This window comes from Mustelus asterias, chromosome 24 (genome assembly GCF_964213995.1).
Source record: "Mustelus asterias chromosome 24, sMusAst1.hap1.1, whole genome shotgun sequence".
Classification (NCBI taxonomy): domain Eukaryota; kingdom Metazoa; phylum Chordata; class Chondrichthyes; order Carcharhiniformes; family Triakidae; genus Mustelus; species Mustelus asterias.
In genome coordinates, this window is record NC_135824.1 from 45,048,670 (window position 1) to 45,074,856 (window position 26,187).

The 26,187-nt window shown below is 45.0% G+C and overlaps 1 protein-coding gene across 1 annotated transcript in view; it reads right to left on the reverse strand.

Moving 5' to 3' along the window:
* The window catches only part of LOC144511351 (ras-related protein ORAB-1-like), a 58,978-nt gene extending 33,026 nt beyond the window's left edge, over positions 1-25,952 (reverse strand). Inside the window, exon 1 of the mRNA XM_078241634.1 lies at positions 25,675-25,952. Within this exon, the coding sequence (XP_078097760.1) occupies positions 25,675-25,697 (23 nt within the window). The 5' untranslated portion in view covers positions 25,698-25,952. The remainder of the gene's footprint in view (positions 1-25,674) is intronic.
* Between the last annotated feature and the right edge of the window lie 235 nt (positions 25,953-26,187).

Sequence of the window (26,187 nt, forward strand, 5' to 3'; positions counted from 1 at the left end):
TGGTTAGATGCATTGCCCATGCTAAATTCTCCCTCTAGCATACCCAAACAGGTGCTAGAGTGTGGTGACTAGGGGATTTTCACAGCAACTCCATTGCAGTATTAATGTAAGCCTACCTGTGACACTAAACTCAATATGCTGGCTCCATGCCAGTTGTGCCAAAATCAAATCATTTCTTGGCACTGAATGTCATCTGCCATTTGTCCACACATTCCTCATCCCCAGCTCGATGTTCCCAGGTTTTGTAACAATTCTGAGATGGCCCTGTATACCAAGATACAGGTCACTGACTTGTGGAACTTACTACAAAAACTGCCCCAAAACATAGCCATTAAATCACAATTCTGTCATATCCTATGTTGCATCCATGTTATTCCATATGCTATAACCATGCCAAGTCTTTGTGCAGCACGATGTCAGATGCCTTTTTGGAAGGCAGAGAAGCAATACTCCATGTTGGACACCACCACTTGGCAGGAACAGAATGTATTAATTTGCCCATCACCAAGTGTGCCTCAGTAGCACATCTGACCAAATCCTACAGGACAGCTTCTACACTGCAACAGAGGGGGGGAAAACCTACTCATCCTCACCAACCTGTTAGATGCACCTGTCCACAACAGTATTGTTAGGAGTGGTCAGTCTGTGGAGACCAAGTCCCATCTGCACCCTCCATTGCATCCAGCACTACTATTGGGCCAAAATGGGATAAGCAGGTCAAAACTGGACACCCACAGTATTGTGGAATTTCGTTTCAACCACATCCATCATCTCTTGATCTGACATTACCATCAAGCCAAGGGATCAACCATTGTTCAAAGTGCAAGGCAGCATGCCAGAAGACAGACCAGGCATACCTAAAAGTGGATAAACTTGATAACAGGACTACTGGTGCCAAGGGCAAGTACAGATGGGCAATAAATGCTGTCCAGTCAGCAATGTGACAGAGTTAAGCAACCCCACATCTAACAGCTCAGATTCCAGCTCTGCAGTCCTCTGGTGGACAATAAGGCTGAAGCATTTGCAAAGAGTGGGTGATCCATGTCAGCCTCCTCACACCCAGTCTTCTGCCTTTGATTCACTGAAGAGAAACAGCAAGGTACTGGATACTGCAAAAGGCTATGGGCCTTGACAGCACCTGGTAGTACTGTGCCCCAAACCAAGCTGTTCCAGTAAAGCTACACTGCCATCTACCCATTGGAAAATTTCATGAATCCACAACAAGCAGGATAAATCAACCTGGCCAATTCCTGCCTAGGTCTACTTCATCACCAGTTAGTGACAAAGTATTGTCAGTGCTATCGAGTGACACTTAGTAATAACCTACTCACTGATGCCCACTTTGTGTTCAATCAGCCCTGCTAAGCTCCTGACCTTGTTACAGCCCTGGTCCAAACATGGACCAGAGCTGAACTCAAATGGAGGGGAATGCAATTCAACATCAACCGGTTGGAAGAGGGAAGCTTATGTAGGGATGAGGAAACAAGGTTCAGATGGCTCGATTGAGGGTTACAAGTTAGCAAGGAATGAGCTGAAAAAGGGGCTGAGGAGAGCTAGGAGGGGACATGAGAAGTCCTTGGCGGGTCGGATCAAGGAAAACCCCAAGGCTTTTTACTCTTATGTGAGGAATAAAAGAATGACCAGGGTGAGGTTAGGGCCGGTCAAGGACAGTGGTGGGAACTTGTGTATGGAATCAGTAGAGATAGGCGAGGTGATGAATGAATACTTTTCTTCAGTGTTCACCAAGGAGAGGGTGATGTTTTTCAGGAAGAGAAGGTGTTACAGGCTAATAGGCTGAAGGAAATAGATGTTCGGAGGGAGGATGTATTGGCAGTTTTGAATAAACTGAAGGTCGATAAGTCTCCTGGGCCTGATAAAATGTATCCTAGGATTCTTTGGGAGGCGAGGGATGAGATTGCAGAGCCTTTGGCTTTGATCTTTGGGTCCTCGCTGTCCACGGGGATGGTGCCAGAGGACTGGAGAGTGGCAAATGTCGTTCCTCTGTTTAAGAAAGGGAATAGAAATGACCCTGGTAATTATAGACCGGTTAGTCTGACTTCGGTGGTTGGTAAATTGATGGAAAAGGTCCTTAGGGATGGGATTTACGACCATTTAGAAAGATGCGGATTAATCCGGGATAGTCAGCACAGATTTGTGAAGGGCAAATCGTGCCTCACAAATTTGATAGAATTTTTTGAGGTGGTAACTAGGTGTGTTGATGAAGGTAGGGCGGTTGATGTCATATACATGGATTTTAGTAAGGCGTTTGATAAGGTCCCCCATGGTCGGCTTATGATGAAAGTAAGGAGGTGTGGGATAGAGGGAAAGTTGGCCGATTGGATAGGTAACTGGCTATCTGATCGAAGACAGAGGGTGGTGGTGGATGGAAAATTTTCGGACTGGAGGCAGGTTGCTAGCGGAGTGCCGCAGGGATCGGTGCTTGGTCCTCTGCTCTTTGTGATTTTTATTAATGACTTAGAGGAGGGGGCTGAAGGGTGGATCAGTAAATTTGCTGATGACACCAAGATTGGTGGAGTAGTGGATGAGGTGGAGGGGTGTTGTAGGCTGCAAAGAGACATAGATAGGATGCAAAGCTGGGCTGAAAAATGGCAAATGGAGTTTAACCCTGATAAATGTGAGGTGATTCATTTTGGTCGGACAAATTTAAATGTGGATTACAGGGTCAAAGGTAGGGTTCTGAAGACTGTGGAGGAACAGAGAGATCTTGGGGTCCATATCCACAGATCTCTAAAGGTTGCCACTCAAGTGGATAGAGCTGTGAAGAAGGCATATAGTGTGTTAGCTTTTATTAACAGGGGGTTGGAGTTTAAGAGCCGTGGGGTTATGCTGCAACTGTACAGGACCTTGGTGAGACCACATTTGGAATATTGCGTGCAGTTCTGGTCACCTCACTATAAGAAGGATGTGGAAGCGCTGGAGAGAGTGCAGAGGAGATTTACCAGGATGCTGCCTGGTTTGGAGTGTCGGTCTTATGAGGAAAGGTTGAGGGAGCTGGGGCTGTTCTCTCTGGAGCGGAGGAGATTGAGGGGAGACTTAATAGAGGTTTATAAAATGATGAAGGGGATAGATCGAGTGAACGTTCAAAGACTATTTCCTCGGGTGGATGGAGCTATTACAAGGGGGCATAACTATAGGGTTCATGGTGGGAGATATAGGAAGGATATCAGAGGTAGGTTCTTCACGCAGAGCGTGGTTGGGGTGTGGAATGGACTGCCTGCAGTGATAGTGGAGTCAGACACTTTAGGAACATTTAAGCGGTTATTGGATAGGCACATGGAGCACACCAGGATGGTAGGGAGTGGGATAGCTTGATCTTGGTTTCAGATGAAGGTCGGCACAACATCGTGGGCCGAAGGGCCTGTTCTGTGCTGTACTGTTCTATGTTCTATCAAGGCAGCACTGTGGTATTAAGGAATCCCAGCAAAATTAGAGTCATACTTGGCTCAAAGGGAGATGTGTGGGGTGACTGGAGGTCAACCATCTCAATTCCAGGACATCACTGCAGAAGTTCAAGATAATGTCCAAGCCCCAACCCTTTTCAGTGACCTTCCCTTAATCATAAGGTCAGAGTGGGGATGTTCAATGCTGACTGTACAATGTTTAGCACCATTTATGAAGAATTATGCCCATATGCAACAGGACCTGGTGGCACTTGTGTGGAGAAGAGATAGAGTCTCTTCAGGTTATAGCTGCTGGAGTTAATGAAGGGGGTTCTCCATAACCTATAAAATTCTAACGGGACTAGACAGTAGAAGGGGAATAGATTTCTGGGAACATGAATTTCCCCTCTAAGCCACTCACCATCCCGAGTTGGAAATGTATCACCATTCCTTCACTGTCAATGGGTCAAATCCTGGAACTCCCCAACAGCACTGTGGGTGTACCTACACCACAGGGCCTGTAGTGGTTCAAGGCAGCCACTCAACTCCCAAGGGCAATTACAATTAGGCAATGATTGCTGGTCTATCCAGCAAAACCTACATATGCAGCCTATTTTGCTTCTGAAGGGGAACACTTTCCCTGGTACAGTAGACAAAACAAGCAGTCAATTAGTGTTTGGCATGATCTATGTTGCACCCCAAATGGTTCAGAGCAAACTATTGATGCACAGCATTTCTCAGACTCAATTTAATGAGTTAGAAATGAAAATTCCTAATGGCAATGACCAGCCCCCCCCCCCCAAAACATGGACAACTTTGTTCTTGTTTAATGACTTGCATGATCTCAATCTCAGAACAAAGTCCTGTTCAGATAAAGAAAAGTAGTTGCGTTGCAATGCAGAAAACAAAGGCCCACAAGCAGATAAAATTACCAGATTATATTTGGTTATTGATAACAGTCAAGATACCAAGAGAGATCTTGACATGGAATTGATTTCAGGGTAAAATGGGGCAACTTTTACTTTGTGCCTGCACCAACACCACCCCACCAATCCCCCAGTGTACAGGCCCTAGTTTGTTTTTGTGCATGTATCCAACCTTGTGGAAACTGCCTGTGCAGCATAGAGAAGCCTGTTTAGCAGACAAGACCTATTACAGTACAGCAGTGTCATGCTAGCTTGTGCACTAGTCTCTGGAGTGGGGATTCATATTCAGCTAGGTGCCCTATCCCAGCAGGGTATTTAACTACAGCTGCTAAATCAGGAACATTGATAGGCCATTTGCCTAAAGCAGCTTTGAACCACTTGATGGAACATTGTATGTCACTGCTTTACTATTCCAACACATCATGAGTCTGTATTCATGGCAGTGGTCAAGGGTTTGGTCAACTCAAATCCTACCAACATCTATTGTCAATCCCAAACAAGACTTCGATGCATTCCATCAAATGTCACCTTAAAGTTTAATCTCAACTCATCAAAACCAACAACTTGGAGTAGTGCGTGTAATTTGTGTACTTGCTATAGAGGGAGTACAGCAAAGGTTTACCAGTCTGGTAGGACTGACTGGACAAGGAGAGACTAAATCCGTTAGGATTATAGTCACTAAAGTGGAGTGATCAAACTTACAGGGTTAGACAAAGGTAAATTCAGAAAGAAATGTTCCCAATGGATGTTAGGGAACTTGGGCAAATAAATAGTGACGTCTTGAATGTACATATTATAGAGGTGGAAGTCTTAAAGCACAGCAAGGTAGATAAATACTGAGGATCTGATGAAATGTATCCCAGGACATGTGGGAGGCACATGCAGGTCCCCTAGCAGAGATTTGAATTATTGACAACCACAGGTGAGGTGCCTGAAGATGAGGGTGGCAAATGTGCCCTTGTACAATGGCTGCATGGAAAAGCCTGGAAACTAGGCTGGTGAGCCCAACATCTGTAATGGGCAAGTTGTAGGTATTCTGAGACAGGATCTCAGGCATTTAGAGAGATAAGGCCCGATTTGGGACAGTCAGCACAGCTTCGACTGGAAATTCATGTCTCAAATTTGATTGAGCTTTTAGAAAATGTAACCAAGGTGGTAGATGAGGGCAGTGCAGTTGGTGTTGTCCACATGGACTTTAGCAAGGCACCACATGGTAGGTTGTTGCACAAGATTAAATCTTTCAGGATCTAGGGCAAGGTAGCCAAATGGATATAAAATTGGCTGCATGACAGAAGACAGAGTGCTTGGCCAAACTAGAGACCTGCAATGTGCCTCAGGGGTCAGTGTTGGGTCCATTGTTATTTGTCATTTATATTAAAGATTTGGATGGGAATTTAGGCAGCATGGTTAGTAAGTTTGCAGATGACACCATGATTACTGGCACAGTAGACAGTCAAGGTTATTTAGGATTGCAATTGATCAATTGGGCCAGTGGGCTGATGAATGGCAGATGGAGTTTAATTTAGATAAATGCATGATGCATTTTGGTTGATTGAACCAGGGCAGGACTTACTCAGTTAACGGTAGGGCATTGGGGAGAGTTACAGAACAAAGATCTAGGGGTACATATTCATAGCTCCTTGAAAGTGGAGTCACAGGTGGACAGAGTGGTGAAGAAGGCATTCAGCATGCTTGGTTTCATTGGTCAGAACATTGAATACAGAAGTTGTGATGTCTTGTTGAAGTTGTACAAGACATTGGTAAGGCCACACTTGGAATACTGTGTACAGTTCTGGTCACCCTATTATAGAAAGGATATTATTAAACTAGAAAGAGCGCAGACAAAGATTTACTAGGGTGCTACTGGGACTTGATGGTTTGAGTAAGGAGGCTGGATAGATTTTCCCTGGAGTGTAGGAGGCTTAGGGGTGATCCTAGAGGTCTATAAAATAATGAAGGACATAGATCAGCTAGATAGTCAACATCTTTTCCCCAAAGGTAGAAAGTCTAAAACTAGAGGGCATAGGTTTAAGGTGAGGGGAGAGATACAAAAATAAAGGGTCCAGAGGGGTAAGTACTTGGAACAAGTTGCCAGAGGTAGTAGAGGCAGGTACAATTTTGTCTTTAAAAGCATTTAGACAGTTACATGGGTTAGTATATCGAGGGGCAAGGGCCAAATGTGGGCAATTGGGACTAACTTAATGACAAAAATTGGGCAGCATGGAAAAGTTGGGCTGAAGGGCCCATGTCCACGCTGTAAACCTCTGACTATGTTGGGGCAGGGGGAGAATGTTGTTCAGAATCAGGGGTAAACCTTAGAACTGAGGCAGGAAGAAATTTCTTCGAGAGCGATGAATGCATGGAATTCACTACCACAGAAAGTAGTTGAGGCCAAAACATTGAGATTTCAAAAAGGAATTAGATATAGCTCTTGGGGCTATTCTTGCTTCTAGTTTCCATGTTTCTATTTCCATTCAATCTTGCCACTTCTGCAACTTGGACATCCTAGTATGCACCCCCTCCTGGAAGGGTTCTACACTAGCTGCTCAGGATGAACCTTGGCATCTATTTCCAAACTTCCTGTGCATGAGTCAGTCCACTTGACCAGAATGCTGTCAGCTAATAATGGAGATGAAGTTTCAATCATGGACTTTTGATTCCTATCCAAGAATGGGTAGGCTGAAAGCCTTAGCTCACATTTGCTGTAGTCAAGTGTAGAAATTCCCACTGAATGTTGCTCAATATTTGAACCATTAAATGAATTTTCTTACTCGCAAATACAATGGTCTATAAGTAGACCCAAAAAAGATGTGCTAAGAGATAGTTGAAGAGTTGCAGTTCAAAGCTTTTCAACATGGGAGGTGTTTGGACTAGGTGTGCCTCCTTGCATCAGTAAAGTTCATTCATTAGTGTTACAAGTAAGCTTACATTAACACTGCAATGAAGTTACTGTGAAATTCCCCTAGTTGCCACACTCTGGAACCTGCTTGGGTACACCGAGGGAGAATTTAGCATGGCAAATGCACCTAACCAGCGCATCTTTCAGACTGTGGGAGGAAATCCGAGCACCCAGTGTCTAGCTTCCATTTGCATCTTATTCACCACTTTCAGAGACACACCAAGATAAGCCAACTGGTGCTGGAGGACCAAACTCTGACAGTGACACTCAGCTTGCAGGGGAGAGTGTTGACTGATGGAATGCTGTAAACCAGCACAATCCAAGGTCAAGGACCACATGCCAAAGAGACAATGAGCTTGGGACAGCTGCAAAGGCTTGGCCACTGTCAAAGGTCCACCTGCCATAGTATATAGAGGGGTAGGAAACAAACTCCTCTGGTGGAATGGCTGCCATGATCCAGTTAGGGACAAGGTTTGAGCTTCCAGTGCTTAAAAGTGAACACAGCCTCAAGATTCCACTGGCTTTGAACATACCCATTAACAAACAAGGCACTGGTGAACACCACAAAATGATAGTTGGACACCTACACAAGTGACAGGTGACCAAACCAGATTGAGATTCCTCAACAATGCATCCAACCTCACTGAAACAATCACCTTGCACTTCCATTCCCACTCAGCCATCAACAATGGCCCACAGGGCTTCAATCTGTCTTCAGGAGATTTTACCCCCTGGACCTAGTGTACTCAAGCTTGCCTTCAATGTTGGGCACTGCCAAACATAACAGCAGCACTCCAAAAAGGTACCTTTACCCCAAAGGCAGAGTCCAACCTTTGGCTGCCTTCACATATCCAGTTTGGTTAAAGTAGGGTGGCAGTAGTGAGCAGTGTTGCCTCCGTGCCAGGGATTTCCCAGCTTGGGTCACTGGAGTCTGTGTGGGTTTCCTCCCAGTCCAAGAGATGTGCTGGTTAGGTGCATTGGCCATGCTAAATTAGAACATAGAACAGTACAGCACAGAACAGGCCCTTCGGCCCACGATGTTGTGCCGAGCTTTATCTGAAACCAAGATCAAGCTATCCCACTCCCTATCATCCTGGTGTGCTCCATGTGCCTATCCAATAACCGCTTAAATGTTCCTAAAGTGTCTGACTCCACTATCACTGCAGGCAATCCATTCCACACCCCAACCACTCTCTGCATAAAAAACCTACCTCTGATATCCTTCCTGTATCTCCCACCACGAACCCTATAGTTATGCCCCCTTGTAATAGCTCCATCCACCCGAGGAAATAGTCTTTGAACGTTCACTCTATTTATCCCCTTCATCATTTTATAAACCTCTATTAAGTCTCCCCTCAGCCTCCTCCGCTCCAGAGAGAACAGCCCTAGCTCCCTCAACCTTTCCTCATGAGACCTACCCTCCAAACCAGGCAACATCCTGGTAAATCTCCTCCGCACTCTTTCCAGCGCTTCCACATCCTTCTTATAGTGAGGTGACCAGAACTGCACACAATATTCCAAATGTGGTCTCACCAAGGTCCTGTACAGTTGCAGCATAACCCCACGGCTCTTAAACTCCAACCCCCTGTTAATAAAAGCTAACACACTATAGGCCTTCTTCACAGCTCTGACCACTTGAGTGGCAACCTTTAGAGATCTGTGGATATGGACCCCAAGATCTCTTTCTCCAGTCTTCAGAGCCCTACCTTTGACCCTGTAATCCACATTTAAATTAGTCCTACCAAAATGAATCACCTCACATTTATCAGGGTTAAACTCCATTTGCCATTTTTCAGCCCAGCTTTGCATCCTATCTATGTCTCTTTGCAGCCTACAACAGCCATCCACCTCATCCACTACTCCACCAATCTTGGTGTCATCAGCAAATTTACTGATCCACCCTTCAGCCCCCTCCTCTAAGTCATTAATAAAAATCACGAAGAGCAGAGGACCAAATACTGATCCCTGCGGCACTCCGCTAGCAACCTGCCTCCAATCCGAAAATTTTCCATCCACCACCACCCTCTGTCTTCGATCAGACAGCCAGTTACCTATCCAAATCGGCCAACTTTCCCTCTATCCCACACCTCCTCACTTTCATCACAAGCCGACCATGGGGGATCTTATCAAACACCTTACTAAAATCCATGTATATGACATCAACTGCCCCACCTTCATCACCACACTTAGTTACCTCCTCAAAAAATTCTATCAAATTTGTGAGCCACGACTTGCCCTTCACAAATCCGTGCTGACTATCCCGGATTAATCTGCATCTTTCTAAATGGTTGTAAATCCCATCTCCAAGGACCTTTTCCATCAATTTACCAACCACCGAAGAAAGACTAACCGGTCTATAATTACCAGGGTCATTTCTATTCCCTTTCTTAAACAGAGGAACAACATTCGCCATTCTCCAGTCTTCTGGCACCATCCCCGTGGACAGTGAGGACCCAAAGATCAAAGCCAAAGGCTCTGCAATCTCATCCCTTGCCTCCCAAAGAATCCTAGGATATATTTCATCAGGCCCAGGGGACTTATCGACCTTCAGTTTATTCAAAACTGCCAGTACATCCTCCCTCCGAACATCTATTTCCTTCAGCCTATTAGCCTGTAACACCTTCTCTTCCTGAAAAACATGGCCCCTCTCCTTGGTGAACACCGAAGAAAAGTATTCATTCATCACCTCGCCTATCTTTACTGACTCCATACACAAGTTCCCACTACTGCCCTTGACCGGCCCTAACCTCACCCTGGTCATTCTTTTATTCCTCACAAGAGTAAAAAGCCTTGGGGTTTTCCTTGATCCGACCCGCCAAGGACTTCTCGCGTCCCCTCCTAGCTCTCCTAAGCCCCTTTTTCAGCTCATTCCTTGCCAACTTGTAACCCTCAAATAGAGCCATCTGAACCTTGTTTCCTCATCCCTACACAAGCTTCCCTCTTCCTTTTCACAAGACATTCCACCTCTTTCTCCCTCAGTATACCCGAACAGGCACCAGAGTGCAGCAACTAGGGATTTTCAGTAACTTCATTGCAGTGTTAATGGAAGCCTACTTGTGACACTAAACCTTTTATCTCTACTCCTTTCTTACTAGGACCTTTTCCTGTCCCCCACCCCTTACCTGGGGGTCACCTCCTGGGTCATGAATCTTGCACCCAGGAACACCACCACCAGTGGTGCTCAGACAGGGTCTCGGGTCATTCTTTCAGCATAGGTGTGCAGGGTCATGTCCTGGCTTGAATATTAAACACCTGGAACTGTGCAGATGTAGTCATTCCCCAGCCAGCACCATGTGGAGGGACAGGAGTCCAGCTTCAATCCAAGTATGGGTTTGTATGTTGCAAATATCATAACTGTGGAGGCATCTCAACCTCAGTGCTACATGCTGTTTTGTTTTTCAGTAATGTCCAATTTGAATTGTTATGGAATATAAAGTACAAATTTGAAAAGTAATTCACTACCACTTGTGAAATTTGCAGAGTACAAAATGGCTGTTGTACTTGTTTATACATTAGTCACTGCAAAAGGAGTTCCGTGTGAGAAGATATTGGAAACAACATACTACTGTTTCCTCTGGTTTAAAGTTACTTTACCAAGCAGGACAAACAAATGCTTTGTTCCATGGTCACAAGCTTGTAGATTTTACCAAATTCAGGAAGTTAGTGAGTGAAATTTGAATTCCCTGCTGTCTCAAGCAGGTAGAGAGCTTCAGATGATGGCTGCGAAGTGGTTGAAGTGTGAGAATTTCAAACCCTAGTAACTCAGCTCAATAATTCAAGGGCATGAGGATAAGCCAAGTGCCAATGAAATGTCAAAGAACAAGCATCTCTATTCATCAACAGCAGATTCTCTAGCTCACTATTAGTGAGGTTACAGAGAGTTAATGGGGAGGTGATGGCCTAGTGGTACTATTGCTAGACTATTAATCCAGAACAGTTAATGTCCTGGGAACCCAGGTTAGAATCCGACAACCATGAAACCACTGTCGATTGTCAAGTCTGCACCAACCACAAACCCACCCAGGCCCTATCCTTGTAACCCCACATATTCACCCTACTAGTCCGGATGTTAAAAAGGCAATTTAACATGGCTAATGCACCTAACCAGCACATCTTTCAGACTGGAGGAAACCCACAGACATGGGGAGACAGTATGCACTGTGTACAATGGATCAAATATTGATTTGGGAACCATTGTTTGAAGTAATCTCAAGGGCATGTTGAAAGCAAAAACTACACAAACAGCACAAGACAGGTGCCTCAGTGCCAGGGACCTGGGTTAGATTCTGGCCTTGTGTAGAGTTTGCATGGGTTTCCTCCCAGTGTGCAGGTTAGGTGGATTAGCTGTAGTAAATGTAGGATTACAAGGATAGGGTGACAGGGGCCTGGCTAAGATGCTATTTGACAGTTGGTGCAGACTTGATGGGCTGAATGGCCTCTTCCTACACTGTAGAGATTGTATGGTTTTGAAAGCTGTTTTGATTGTGTACAATAGAGCTCATTCTTCTGAAAGATCTATCTTTTTGGGATTACAGGATTTAAATATTGGTTTATTTCAAATCCCTTTATAGCCTTGCTTCTCCTGCTGTATAGTTCCCACCTTTCAATATGAAAGTCACATTCGGAATCCCTGCAGTGCTGGAGGCCATTTGGCCCATCAAGCCTGTACAGAGGGCCAATCCTGGACCCTATTTCTGTAACCCCATGTATTTACTCTGCTAATTCCCCTGACACCAAGTGGCAATTTAGCACAGCCAATCCACCTAACTCATACATCTTTGGACTGAGGAAACTGGAGCATCCCCATGCAGACATGGAGAATATCTGCCTCAGCTCCAGGCACCTGGGTTTGATTCCTGGCTTGGGTCACTGTGCAAACTCCACACATTTGCCCCATGTCTGCATGGGAAACCAGGTGCTCTGGTTTCCTCCCACTGTCCAAAGATGTGCAGGTTAGGTTGATTGGCCATGCTAAATTGCCCCTTAGTGTCCCAGGATGTGTAGGTTAGAGGGATTGGTGGAGTAAATGGGGTTACAGGGATAGGGCCTGGGTGGGATTGTCAGTGCAGACTCGATGGGCCTATTGGTCTCCTTCTGCATTTAGGGATTCTGATGCCATCATGCAAACTCCATAGCTGTACCACCCATTTCTCCCCCTCTCCAGTTTACCAATTAGACCCTACTCCAGAATTTCAGCTTCACTGGGGTGCAGTAAGATTTACATTTATATTAGTACCCATCACAGCCAGAGCCTCCCAAAGCATTGTGAACATTGCAAGAAACAGGAGCCAATGTGCACACAGCAAGCTCAAACAGCAATGTGATAAGACAAAGTGGCTACAAGAGCAGGTCAAAGGCTAGTAACTCACCTCCTGACTCCCCAGAGTCTATCCACCACATAAAAAGGCACAAGTCAGGAATGTGATGGATACCCCCCACTTGCCTGGATGGGTGCAGCTCCAACACTTGAAGCTCAACGCCATCCAGGGTAAAGCAGCCCACTTGATTGTTTGTAGATGTGGTGCCATCCACTCCCTCCACCACTGACTCAGTACACACTGCTGCTACTATCTACAAGATGCACTGCAGCAATTCACCAAAGATCCTTAGACAGCACCTTCCAAATCCACGATCACTTCCATCTAGAAGGACACGGGCAGCAGATAAATGGGAACACCACCACCTGCAAGTTCCCTTCCACCACCTGCAAGTTCTCCTCCAAGCCATTGCCATCCTGACTTGGAAATATAGCCATTCCTTTGCAGTCACTGGGTCAAAATCCTGGAATTTCCTCCCCAACAGCATTGTGGGTCAACCCACAGAACATGGACTGCAGCGATTCAAGAAGGCAACTCACCATCACCACCACCCCAAGGGCAACAAATGCAACACCCATGTCCAACAAAATAAAATACATGTGCTTTTTTCTAAACCCCATTTCTGTAACCTCCCCCAGCCTTACAACCTGCAGGCTAGTGTTCCAATTCCACAATCCTCAACAAGTTCCCAAATTTGGGAACTTTTCAAAAACCATTCATGGCACTATTGTGGAAGCAATTAACTTCATGCACAAGTAATTCAGATTTGGGGCTGGGCCAATTGGAGCATAGGGCTGTAATTGAGTTACAAACCATTACTCAGCACATCAATTTTGAACCACTGGCAGCCTGACTGAAGTCAATGGTGATTAAATATATTCCTGGAGATTCTTCCCCTCCCCACTAGTCAGCCAACACATCCATCCTACACCAATGTGGTGGGGGGGGCTTTGTGGTGACTTGACTGGTGTTCAAAGGGCAACACAGTGGCACCACCCAGGTTCAATTCCAGCCTGGAGTCATTGCATGGAGTCTGCATGTGCTTCCTCCAGGTGCTCTGGCTTCCTCCCACAGTCCAAAGATGCAAGTTAGGTGGATTGGCTATGCTAAATTGCCCCTTCGTGTCAGGGTAAATATGTAGGGTTTATGGGGATAGGGCCTGGGTGGGATTGGTGCAGACTCAATGGGCCGAGTGGCCTCCTTCTGCACTGTAGGGATTCTGATTTCCTGTTTCTTTCAGAGCTCAAAGAATCACTTAGGACTTGCTGTTTCCAAAACCTGCATTTCAGGTTCTGACTGAGAATCTCTATTAGTATCAAAGGTCAAACCTCTTGACAATTAATCAAGTTAGGAATGTCTCTCCAGGTAAGCAGCTTTGACTGTACTTTAGCATTTTAATTACAAGCAATACACTGGCAATAAGACTGCTGATTAAAAATCATTCCAATAAAGTGACCTCCTGTTGAGCCAAAAATATTACTAATGCTGTCTGGAAGATTAACATTCCTACATCTTCCCCTCCACCTCCCCACCCCCGGCAAAAAAAACCAATCACTGACCAAATGGGACTAACAAAGGCCCATGTCAATGCTGTACTCTGTACAAACTGCACACTATGCCTCACAGGAATCTCCTCCCAAATGGCTTCATTTGTTTATCCAGCTTCCCTTTGTACTATTTACTCTTGGAGGTGTTATAGTAGGTGCTTCCAATAAGGCAGTTTCAATTTTATGCAGATGTTAAACTTGAAGCCCTTAATCTTTTCAATGAAATTGGATTGTGGAGTAACCCCCTCCAATCAGTTCTGGGGATTGAAGGCCAAACTCAGTGCAGATAATTAGACTATGTTCACACTACAATTGACAGTCTATCCCAGCCTAAAGCGGGATGTTGGGTTTATGTCACACTATCTATATGGGCAGCACGGTAGCACAGTGGTTAGCACTGCTGCTTCACAGCTCCAGGGACCTGGGTTCAATTCCCGGCTTGGGTCACTGTCTGTGTGGAGTTTGCACATTCTCCTCGTGTCTGCGTGGGTTTCCTCCAGGTGCTCCAGTTTCCTCCCACAGTCCAAAGATGTGCGGGTTAGGTTGATTGGCCATGATAAAATTGCCCCTTGAGTCCTGAGATGCATAGGTTAGAGGGATTAGCGGGCAAATGTAGCGATATGGGGGTAGGGCCTGGGTGGGATTGTGGTCAGTGCAGACTTGATGGGCCGAATGGCCTCCTTCTGCACTGTAGGGTTTCTATGATTCTATCAGTGACCCCCACAGCTTGCCTCCTGGACTTGCAGAATCTCACTGGCTGTCCTGTCTGGAGACAAAACAGATCTCTTTAACCTGTGCTTAATTCTCTCTCCACTCACATGGTCTGTATCTTTAAGACCTGGTTGGCTGTAGAGATTCACATTCTAATCAGTATTCTGTAACTTGATTTGTCTCTGTGCCCTGTTTGACAGCAGATTTCCACTCCGTCTGACAAAGGAGCAGCGCTCCGAAAGCTAATGGTATTTTGCTACTAAATAAACCTGTTGGACTTTAACCTGGTGTTGTTAAACTTCTTACTGTGTTTACCCCAGTCCAACACCAGCATCTCCACATCAAGTCTAACTTTCCCCCAGAGGTAGGAGAGTCTAAAACTAGGGGGCATAGGTTTAAAGAGAGGAGAGATACACAAACAAGGACCCAGAGGGTGGTGTGTGTCTGGAACAAGCTGCCAGAGGTAGTGGTGGCAGGTACAATTGTCTTTCAAAAGCATTGAGACAGTTACATGGGTAAGATTGGTATAGAGGGATATGGGCCAAACATGGGCAATTGGGACTAGCTTAACAGTTAAAGAAGGCAGCATGGACAAGTTGGGCTAAAGGGCCTGTTTCCATGTTGTAAACCTGACAAGATTCTTAAGCAAATTACTGCAGATGCTGGAAAATCTCAGCAGGTCTGACAGCATCTGTAGGAGAAAAGAGCTGACATTGAGTCCAGATGATCCTGGGTCAAAGATTGTCCTTAGTGGTAATTCTATGATCCTGAAAGGGGGCGAAATCACCTCGTGTAGGAAGCTTCTCTCCCTCTCCCATTGTTACTATTTCTGAAGTTCCCACTTTTGAAAGCCAAGTCAGCCCTTCCTACAGGAAGTCATTACATCACATGTATATACTTCCTTCTTCCTGCATCTGACCTTAATCAAGAAACTGTTGATCTCAGATTTCTCCCCAGAACAACAGAAGCTGGAACTTCTGCCTCAACAGCACCTTTAATAATGGAAAATCACCCTAAAGTTCAGGAAATGAACACTGAACTATTAGTAGGAATGGATGCTTTTGTTTAAAGTCAAGGATTTAAAGTGGAGGCCATTCAGTCCATCCCATCTGTGCTAGCCAAACTACCATGCATTCTATAGTTACACATCCCAGCTTTTCACAAGAGCCCTGTGGGTCACCTTCAGGTGCCTGTCTATATAATCCAGGGTCTCTGCCTGAAATTCTGCCTCCACACCACCACCTCCTAGGTAGAAGAATTGGAAAGAGTGGGGAAATTGTTAGATGTGCCTCCTGGTTCCTGATCTGAGATATAGGTCCTTCCTATCCATCATCTAGCATGCACACAGTTATCAGCTTCCTCTGTTCCATAGAGAACAATCCCAGCCTTTTCATTCCTGGCAACATCCTCTCCCCTCAGGTGGGAACAACATCCTTCCTCCACCATGGTAACTAGTACCCGAGCTCAGGCCAGTTCTACTATAAAGCTCCCAGCTGATTTCCTACACCTTAGCAGGCTACTGCCATACAATACCCCTCTGCTTTAGCCTGCACATTGGAAGTTACAAGCACATTCATTACTAATCACCCCTATATGAATCTTGTTTATGTCAGTTTGTGTACTTTACACAGCACCATTCTAGTCTCATTATTGGCATTAATACATTGATTAAATAGCACAAAGAGTGACTCCTTGTTAATCAAGATGAGAAAATCCCAGATATTGCTGTCCCTTGGTGCCCCCCTGGCTGACTCAAGAGATACAGCAAGAGTTTTAACACCAGGTTAAAGTCCAACAGGTTTATTTGGTAGCAAATACCATAAGCTTTCAGAGCACTGCTCCTTCGTCAGATGGAGTGGAGATGTGAGATCTCCACCACACATCTCCACTGCAGCTAGCAAATAAACCTGTTGGACTTTAACCTGGTGTTGTTAAAACCATTACTGTGTTTACCCCAGTCCAACACCAGCATCTCCACATCACCACTACAGATAGTCATGGGCACATTAAACTAATTTGGTTCATCTAGAGGATTAACAAAAATTCAGGCTGAAGTACTTGAGTTCATTGGCATCATAGACAGTAACATCTACATAATTTAGTTAAACATGTAAGCAGTGGAGTTTGTCTAGAACTTCTACTGTTAGTGCAATCTTGCTTTTGTTGAAGCTTTTTGTCATGTACTCATCAGGACAATGCCAGATGTAAAAGAGACAACTCAATCAGTGCCAGTGAGATGCTGGCCATACATCAGGTTGTGTCAAACAACTCGTTTCAGCTGTTGCAACTGGCAAGGTACCAACCACACAACCGGCCTGTGCCTGCAAAACTGACCAACATTAAGAGATTGGGCAACATTTGGCTCAACAATCCTGTGCGCCAAGAGTCACATTACAATTCAAGATTCAGTCATGTTTGCAGTACGAGAGTTGCATTTAATATAGACAGTCCTGTTCTCTTTGTAGACAGAAAAGATACAAAAACTGCTAGCTTCAACAAGTAGGAAGCAGACCATCTGGCTCATTGCCCAGGGCAATACCTTGACCAAAGTCAATCTCAGTTTGAGCATCAGTTAACTAACTGGTGCATTCTCCATGGCAATACCTCTACCAGACTCCACCTGCAGACCAATCAGCACTCCTGGGCTTCCTTTATATTTGGTATTCCTAATTGCCCAGATGAGTGCAAGATGAAAAACATCAAGTGTCTTTTAGCAATATGCAAGTTCTTTACTATTAAACAAACCAAGTCAAGAGGATTCCTCAAGAAAAATGGTTACACTAGCTGAAAAGTTGTAACTAGACAGGTGTCCTATTAGCCCTCAGGAATATTCTTGGTAGAAACATTTCTCCCATGTTAAAAATATTGCATACTTTAGCTTCTACCTTCATCACACATCTGGAAAACACCAATTCAATTCTAGCAATGTCACAAAAAAAAGGGAGATGCAGCCACCCAAAATGGGGAGGAGGCAGATGGAATGAAAGTGCCTCTAAATCCAAAACCATACCTTCAGTATGATGTCAGAATTGAATTTGCCATTTCATAGAATCCCTACATGCAGGAGGCCATTCGGCCCATTGAGCCTGCACTGACAACAATCCCACCTAGACCCTAGCCTCATAAATTTACCCTGCTAATCCCCTGACACCAAGGAGCAATTTAGCATGGCCAACCTAACCAGAATGATGACTGTGGGAGGAAACCCACAGACATGCAGAACATGCACGCTGCACAGACAGGGACCCCAAGCCAGGAATTGGACCTGGTCCCTGGCACTGAGGCAGCAGTGCTAACCACTGTGCTGCCCCCCCCATCATTCAGATTTCCTAGTCACATAGGTGATGGCATAGTGGTTAGCACTGCTGCCTCTGTCTGGGACCTGGGTTCAATTCCTGGCTTGGATCACTGTCTGTGCAGAGTCTGCACACTCCTGGTGTCTGTGGGTTTATTCTGGGTGCTCTGGTTTCCTCCCACAGTCCAAAGACATGCTGATTAGGTTGACTGGCTGTGCAAAGTGGTCCTTTAGTGTCACGGTTAGGTGCATCGGCCATGCTAAATTCTCCCTCAGTGTACCTGAACAGGTGCCGGAGTGTGACAACTAGGAAATTTTCACAGCAACTTCATTGCAGTGTTAATGTAAGCCTACATGCGACACTAAAATAAACTATAGGGTAGACTAATGCTATTCTCATCAGTAAACTGCAAATTATGGAGCAAGATACCAGAACCAATTCCTTCCTGTTAATGTATCCCTCAAAGTACTGAAGCAGAAGCTACCACAGCTCTGACAAAGGGTCATCCTGACTCAATGCTAATAGAAAATAGGGGCAGAGTAAACCATTCAAGCCTGCACCACCATCCAATACAATCATGCACTCAGTATCCCACTCCTGCTTTCTCTCCATATCTCTCGATTCCTTTAGCCAACATCCAACTCCCTCTTGAACATATGTACTGGCCCCAACAGCTGTGTGTTAGAGAATTCATGTGGAGATGCCAGCGTTGGACTGGGGTAAACACTGAGAAGTTTAACAACGCCAGGTTAAAGTCCAACAGGTTTATTTGGTAGCAAAAGCCACACTGAAGGGGCTTGGAGCTCCGAAAGCTTGTGTGGCTTTTGCTACCAAATAAACCTGTTGGACTTTAACTGGCGTTGTTAAACTTCTCACTGTGTTAGAGAATTCCACAGGTTCACAGAGTGAAGTAGTTCTTCATCAGTCCTGAATGACTTACCCCACTGTGACCCCTAGTTCTGCATTTTCCCCACATCTAACCTGTCTAGTCCCATCAGAACTTCATATATGTTTCGCAGAGAAACCCTCAAGCCCAGTCAATCCAGTCTTTCATACATTGTTGGCTCTATTTTCACCACAGATGCTGTCAGACCCGCTGAGATTTTCCGGCATCCACACCCATTACTCCATAAACACCTTTATCTGATCTCTTCCATACTCTTCTCTTTCCCAGACATTCTAGTGTTCTTCCTCTTCACCTCCCCACACCTTCCAGAATAAATCTTGCTGAGTCATATTCAGCACACTCCTGCCCAGAGTATTTCCAGCACAGTTTATTACTAAAAGCAGATCCTGACCACCACACTTTAGATTAGTGACAACATTTCATTGCATTTCTAAAGATGACCTTTGAGAAGTCTTTTCTCCAGGGTGGTAAAACAGCCCCAACTGGGAGAGAAAGCTATTGCAGCAATGTTGCACACAAAAGCCAGAGGGCAAAGTTACAACTGTATGATGATGCAAAGATATTAGAAGCAGAGTTAATGAAAATACAGACACTTGATAGCTGCAAGGAAAAGTTTAAAGACCCCCTTCAGTCCTGGAAAGACCCCCTGCCCTCCAAGAAAAGTGTAACCCAATAATGGAAAGAACCTAGTCACATCATGTGTTTACCTCATTAGAAATTCCCTCCAATTGGCTCCAAAAAGGTTCAGATACAGCAATGAAAGACAACACTTCAAGCACAATTGGTTTGTCTGCTACAGTTGGGATCTCCAATCCCTTGACTTTCTGCATGGGGTCCAGACATGGTCCCCGACGAGACTGCTCACTACTTGAGCTGACTGGTGGTGATTTAACCCAAGGATCACCACACCTCAGGCAAGACAAGGTCAAGGCAGCAAGGCCTTCACAAATAACCTCAGCTGGTGTAGGAATTGAACCCATGCTGTTGTCACCCTGCATTACTAACCAGCCAACTGAGCTAAAACAGACTACTCCTGTACACTAAGGAGCCACAGGAATATTCTTATACTAGCAATATCCCTTCAACTTCATTCCCTTTTGTTAACCTCACTATTCCTGCATTCCCTTCACCCCAACATTGTAACCCTCACCTTCAGCAGTCTAGCTACCATCCTTTAGAACTCTCTCCTTAAATATTGACTGCTTGGTACCCCTCCCTTGTGGGGAGGATCCATTTGGGAAACTAAGTAAAAAAAACACTAAAAACATCAAGGGTGCAGTTACATGGGCGATGGTGTGGTCCCAAACTCACCACTAAGATCCCAAGCCTGCTACTGAAATGATCAGGGACAGGAAGAGGCAATTCAGCCCCTCGTGCCTCAATTACATCATTGAGAATCTATATTTCATGTCTTGACCTTTGCTCCACATCACAAAACACCATCAAGAGAAAAAACCTGGAGGAAGGAGCAAACATGAAATTTCCTCTATTTTTGATGTACAAATTTGGTTCAGACTGTGGGGGTGTGAGGAAGCTAAACTGCTTGGGGCAGTGGTTACTATACACATGCAAATTGTTTTATATTCAGACATCCTGAAGTTTGTACACCTGTACAAAGAACTAAAGAAATTGGGAATGTCATTTTAAAAAGATTCTGAGTGCCTAATAAATAAATCAGAACCCTGGTCAAGTTTCACTAGCTGTGCACAATAGAACACACCAGGAGTGCAAGGGCATTCAACCTGGAGTCACTGCAGCAAGTCTGACACGGTGGTATGAAGTCAGTGAGAACATCAGTACAGTGGCATTAATGGGTAGTTATTCTGTATACTGTACTTTGCCCCAAACTCACATTTAAACCAGTGTGCTGAGAATTGCATCGTTACTGGATCAGGGGAATCTACTCTTGGAACAAAACAATCTTTAAGGACATTTAACATATAGGTCAAGCAAAACCCATCTGGTTCACTAATGTCCTTTGAAGGAAATCTGCTGTCCTTACCCACTTTGGCCTACATGGGACTCCAGAGCCACAGCAGTGTGGTCAACTCTTAACTGCTCTCTAAATGGCTGAGCAAGCTACAATTCAGGAGCATCACGGATGGACAAATGCTGACCTAGCCAGCAACACCAACATGAATAAATACAATAAATTTAGACTGTCCTTTACTACAGAGCCAGTCCAAGGTGATTTAGTTTAAGGGTTTACATCTGTTAATTTTTTTTCAGAACTGTCTTTCATCTAAAGTAAAGATGTCCTCACCACAAGCTAGGCAAATCTTCCAACCTTTTTAACTCAAATTTGGTCTTTTCAATCTCAGGAACCTGCATTCCTAACCAGTGCCATGTTGTCTATGGCTGCTCCCTCTTCCAGATCCTGGAAGGCTAATTTGCTAATCTTATCTGGAGAGCTTCAGGAAATTTTTACTTGGCAGAAATCCCAATTAACTATCCTGGTGATCCCCAGCTCTCATCTTCAAAGTAATGGACAGTTTAAAGCACAACTATGCAGCCACTATCTGCTCATTGGTTTACATTTGGAGACACTTTCCCATCAAGGAAATCTGGGCTGCCTTTAAACACCTCAACTTCATGGGGAGATTGTGGTGCAGTGGTATGTCACAGGCTGATGCCCTGACCCCCAGAGCAGTTGATGGAATTTAAATTCAATTAATAAAATCTGGAATACACAACTCAAAACATAGATAGGAGGCCACCATTTGAGCCTGCTTCACCATTCATAAGATCATGGTTAATCATCCAACTCAATAGCCTAATCCTGCTGCCAACCCCCCCCACCCATAACCTTTGATCCCATTTGCCCCAAGCGTTATATCCAGCCACCTCTTGAATGCATTCACAGGCTCATCACTCTTTGGGGTGAAGAAATGTCTCCTGACCTCTGTCCAAAGTGGTCTACCCTGAACCCATGGTTCTGGGTTCCCCCACCATTTAGAAAATGCTCCCTGCATCCACTCTGTGTAGTACTGTTAGAATAAAGTAAGTCCATGAGATCCCTTATTCACCTGAACTCAAGCAAAAACAATCCTAACCTAGTCAATCTCTCCTCACACATCAGTCCTGCCATCCCTGGGATCAGCCTGGTAAACCTTCACTGCACTCCCGAGAGCAAGAACATCCTTCCTCACAGAAAAAGGAGACCAAAACTGCACACAATACTCTAGGTGTGGCCTCACCAAGGCCATGTATAATTGCAACAACACATTCCTGCTCCGGTACTTGAAACCTTTCACAATGAAGGCCAACTTGCCATTTGTCTTTACCGTCTGCCGCACCTGCATGCTTACCTTCAGTAACTGGTGCACAAGGTCACCCAGGTCCCGCTGCACACTCCCCTCTCCCATTTTACAGCCAGCCATTCAGGTAGAAATCTGCCTTCTTGTTTTTGCTTCCAAAGTGAATAACCTCATTTATCCAATTATACTGGATCTGCCATTACTTGTCCCAGTAATGACGACAACAAAACTATTATTGGTGAACCAGTCCATAGGGTAGGGAAGGAAATCTGTCATCCTTATCCAGTCTGGCCTACATGCAACTCCAGACACACAATGTGGCTGGCTCAACTGCCCTCAAACAAGACACTTAGATCAATTCAAGATGTGATGCTCACATCTCATGTAAGAAATTAAAGTTGAGACAGATTTCAGGACAAGTCATATGACCATTCCTTTTACCTCAAAATTAATCTATAACAAATCACACTGGTGGCCACTCACTTGGACGCTAGGACCCAAAGATTAAATTCCCAACCCTAATCTTTAATTCTTTACCTTTCTAAAGCCACCCTTTTGAAAAATCTTATATGTTAGCCAGTATGTTTGACAATGCTCCTATGAAGCACCTGAACAGGCTCCATCAACTCAAAAAAGTCATCTTCTGTCAGGCAACTTGCTTGACCCCAACTGAGTACTGCCCCTCCCACTCCACTGGACTGCCTCCTCCCCAAAACCACCTTTTCCCACTCCCTAGCACTCAGCACAAAGTCGATTTGATTTTTATTTTACAAGTTAAACAAATTCAGATTCACTTACATCCATGTTAGCTGTTGCACCAATTCTGGAATGGAGCAATGCAAATAATTAACAAGACTTTGTTTCAGTTATAGAAAACTGCACCATTTGCTGAATTCTTTAAGCATTCAGCCTATTAAGATGACACCATTTGCTAACGTTTTGGGGGATTGAACACCCAATGGCATAAAGGAGTGCATGCAATGAAGGTTCACCTCACCAGACTTGCTCCAGGGATGGTGGGATTGTCTTAAGGGAGATTGGGCAAAATAGGCCTGTATTCTCTAGTGCTTGGATGAATGAATGAGGGGTGGTCTCATTGAAACCTACAAAATACTGAGGAATAGACAGGGTAGATGCAGGCAAGAACTTTCCCTTGGTTGGTGGGGGGAAAAGGGGGTTGAACTAGGGGCACAATCTGAGGATGCCACAGAACGAAATTAGTAATTTCGTTACAGAGGTTGTGAATCTTTGGAATTCTCTACCCCAGAGGGCTGTGGAAGCTGTTAGCGCATGTTAAAAAGCAGAGATAGATAAAGGAATATGGAGATAGTGGGTGTAAAAGGCATCATTGCCCAATCAGCCATGATTGTATGGAATGGCAGCCTTGATGGGCTGAATGGCTTAATCAGGAGGGTTGATACTCCATGGCTACACAACTGGCTGAACATTTCCACATTCTATTTCAAACCTATTGGCCACCTGACAATTTGCTCAGGAGGTAAAAGGGTAACTGGATTAATTGGTAAAAAAGACAACATATGGGCTTTAAGCCAGCAGGTCATGAATGAGACATTTGGTAATCATTTACAGGGACAGCTGTCACTGAAAACATTATAAAAGGGGACTTGCGCAGAGATTAAGCATTTTATCAACTATTTATACTCTTCATAAAAATCTGCCTGTTGAGCAGTCTCCATAAATAGCACATTAGAAAAATTAGTTGATGGTGGAAGTCAATTAACATGGATCAATGTCAAGTGGGTCTCCCCATGTCACATGATTAAACCCAGCTATCAGGTGATGCTTGCTCTGATAGCTTCCATCCCAGGACAGGCCATCACTGGATGATCTCTGGATTAATGAGAGAACAGCCTCTTGAAGGGTTTCAGACAAGGTCATCCAGATGCTGAATCCAGAGGGTACAAGCACAAGTAAAAGGGCAAATTCTAACCAAAGAGCACAAGGTACAATTTTCTTATTCTGAATGGGGAATGGTCAGACACACTTGGGTTTGACTTGGAAAGTCTTCAGGCCCCCCACCCCCTCATCCCATTTCAATCGGAGCACCCCAGTCCAGGGGTTAACAAGCACACCCCCAAATCCAATTCTCTACTAGAAAACTTCATGTTATAAACAAATTAATTCTAATCAAAAGCAGCAATCTATGCCCAATTACAAGATCAGGCTTTTGTTTTAAACGTATCCTACTCAGACAAAGGCATCAGCAACTCCAGGTTGGAGTAGAAATGATCGTAGTGGCAATGCTCACATGGCTGGAAATAGCCCTTTGGCTGTACCAAATTATTAATGGCAGCAACAGATGACAAGAATCATTAAGTGAAGGCTTGGCCTCTAGTACATAGTAAGGCAAGTCTGTTGACTATATTCATTGAGGGCAAAAGATAACTGGGGACAATTCAGTGATCATGGATTTCAATACATCACTTAGTATTTCACTGCAAACTGCACCACTAGTTTATCAATAAACTCACTTGGAAGGGGTCACCTGTGTCACAAAAAAACCAACCAAGCTCCAAATTGTCAGCTCAAATTTCACCTGCAGTCACTTCTCCCTGGTATTAGAACATTTTGAATTTGCCATTCACTAGGGACAACAAGGCAATTTCATTCTTCCTGCTACACTGTTCCTTGATACCCTCAAAACAAAAATAGAACACCTACTGCTGAGTGTATACACCATGAAGTGAAGCAAAAGGAGCAACAAATGCCACAGGTCAAGGGTTTGAGTGCGCAAAAAAAAGGGAGGGTTGTCACACCCAAAATATGGAATGAACCAAAAACAATCCATTAAACAGAGGCCCAGTGATTTGGAGAAAGGCCAAAAATGACAATGTTCCCCATGAGCATTTTCCAGGTTAAAAATACCAGGAAGTATATTATGTATACAATTACTTACAACTCCATAATAAAAATTATGGATAGAAAAGAGCAAGTTTGGAAACCTCAGAGGCTGGGTGAGTGGTTGATGAAATGGGTGTGGTTAATTTTCAGATCACATCCTCCAGAAAAGGTTAGCTGGCAATGCACCTTGCATCACCAGGACATTGCTACAACAATCACTCAAACACCCACCCCCAGAATACCAAAAGCTCCCTCTTACCAAAACTACAAGACTAGTCTTGGTGCTAAAGAATTTGAGACAACCCAACCCCTCCCCATCCCATCAACCCCTCCCCACCACAAATAAAACCCACCACCACCAGAAACTGGATACCCCTCAATCCAGGTAACGAAATGAACATTGAAAGGAATTAAAATTCAGCACAGTTACAGATTGAGCTAGTTTAGACAGGGACACACACACAGACATTAGAGGGACAGTGACACACACACAGTGAGGGAGGGGTGTTAACAGGAGTGTCTCCCCCCCGCCGCCCGCCCCGGTACTCACTATTCGGGATTCATGGCTGACATTTCAGAGGTAGGGGGTGGGGGTAAGTGTCCCTGGGGAAGGGCTGTGTCTGCTCCTGGCGGCTCCTGTCAGCGGTTCCCTGGCGGTAGCTTCACTCTCCCCGGACACAAGGTATCGGCCCGGCGGCGACACTGTATCCAGCCGCAGACACTGTGATCATTCAGTGAAGATGGCGCCGGCTGGCTGGCTCTTCCCAGCTGCTGCTCCACCGCGACAGGCTGCACTCCAAGTTTGTCTGTCACCGACCCCGCCCCCTCTTCAAGCTGACAGACAGCGGCGCCGTCCAATCAGCGCCACCCCCTCCCCGCGTCCCGACCCGCCTGACCAATAGGGGTGGCCGGGGGCGGGGGACACTGCAGCACGTTTGGTTGAGGCGCAGATTGGACTGACGTCATCCTGGAACGTGGCAGAGGGATCACGAGGGCAGCGGGGGGTCACGTGGCGCAGGTCTTAAAGTGAAATGTCTCTTAAAGGGGAATGCAGGCTGGTGGA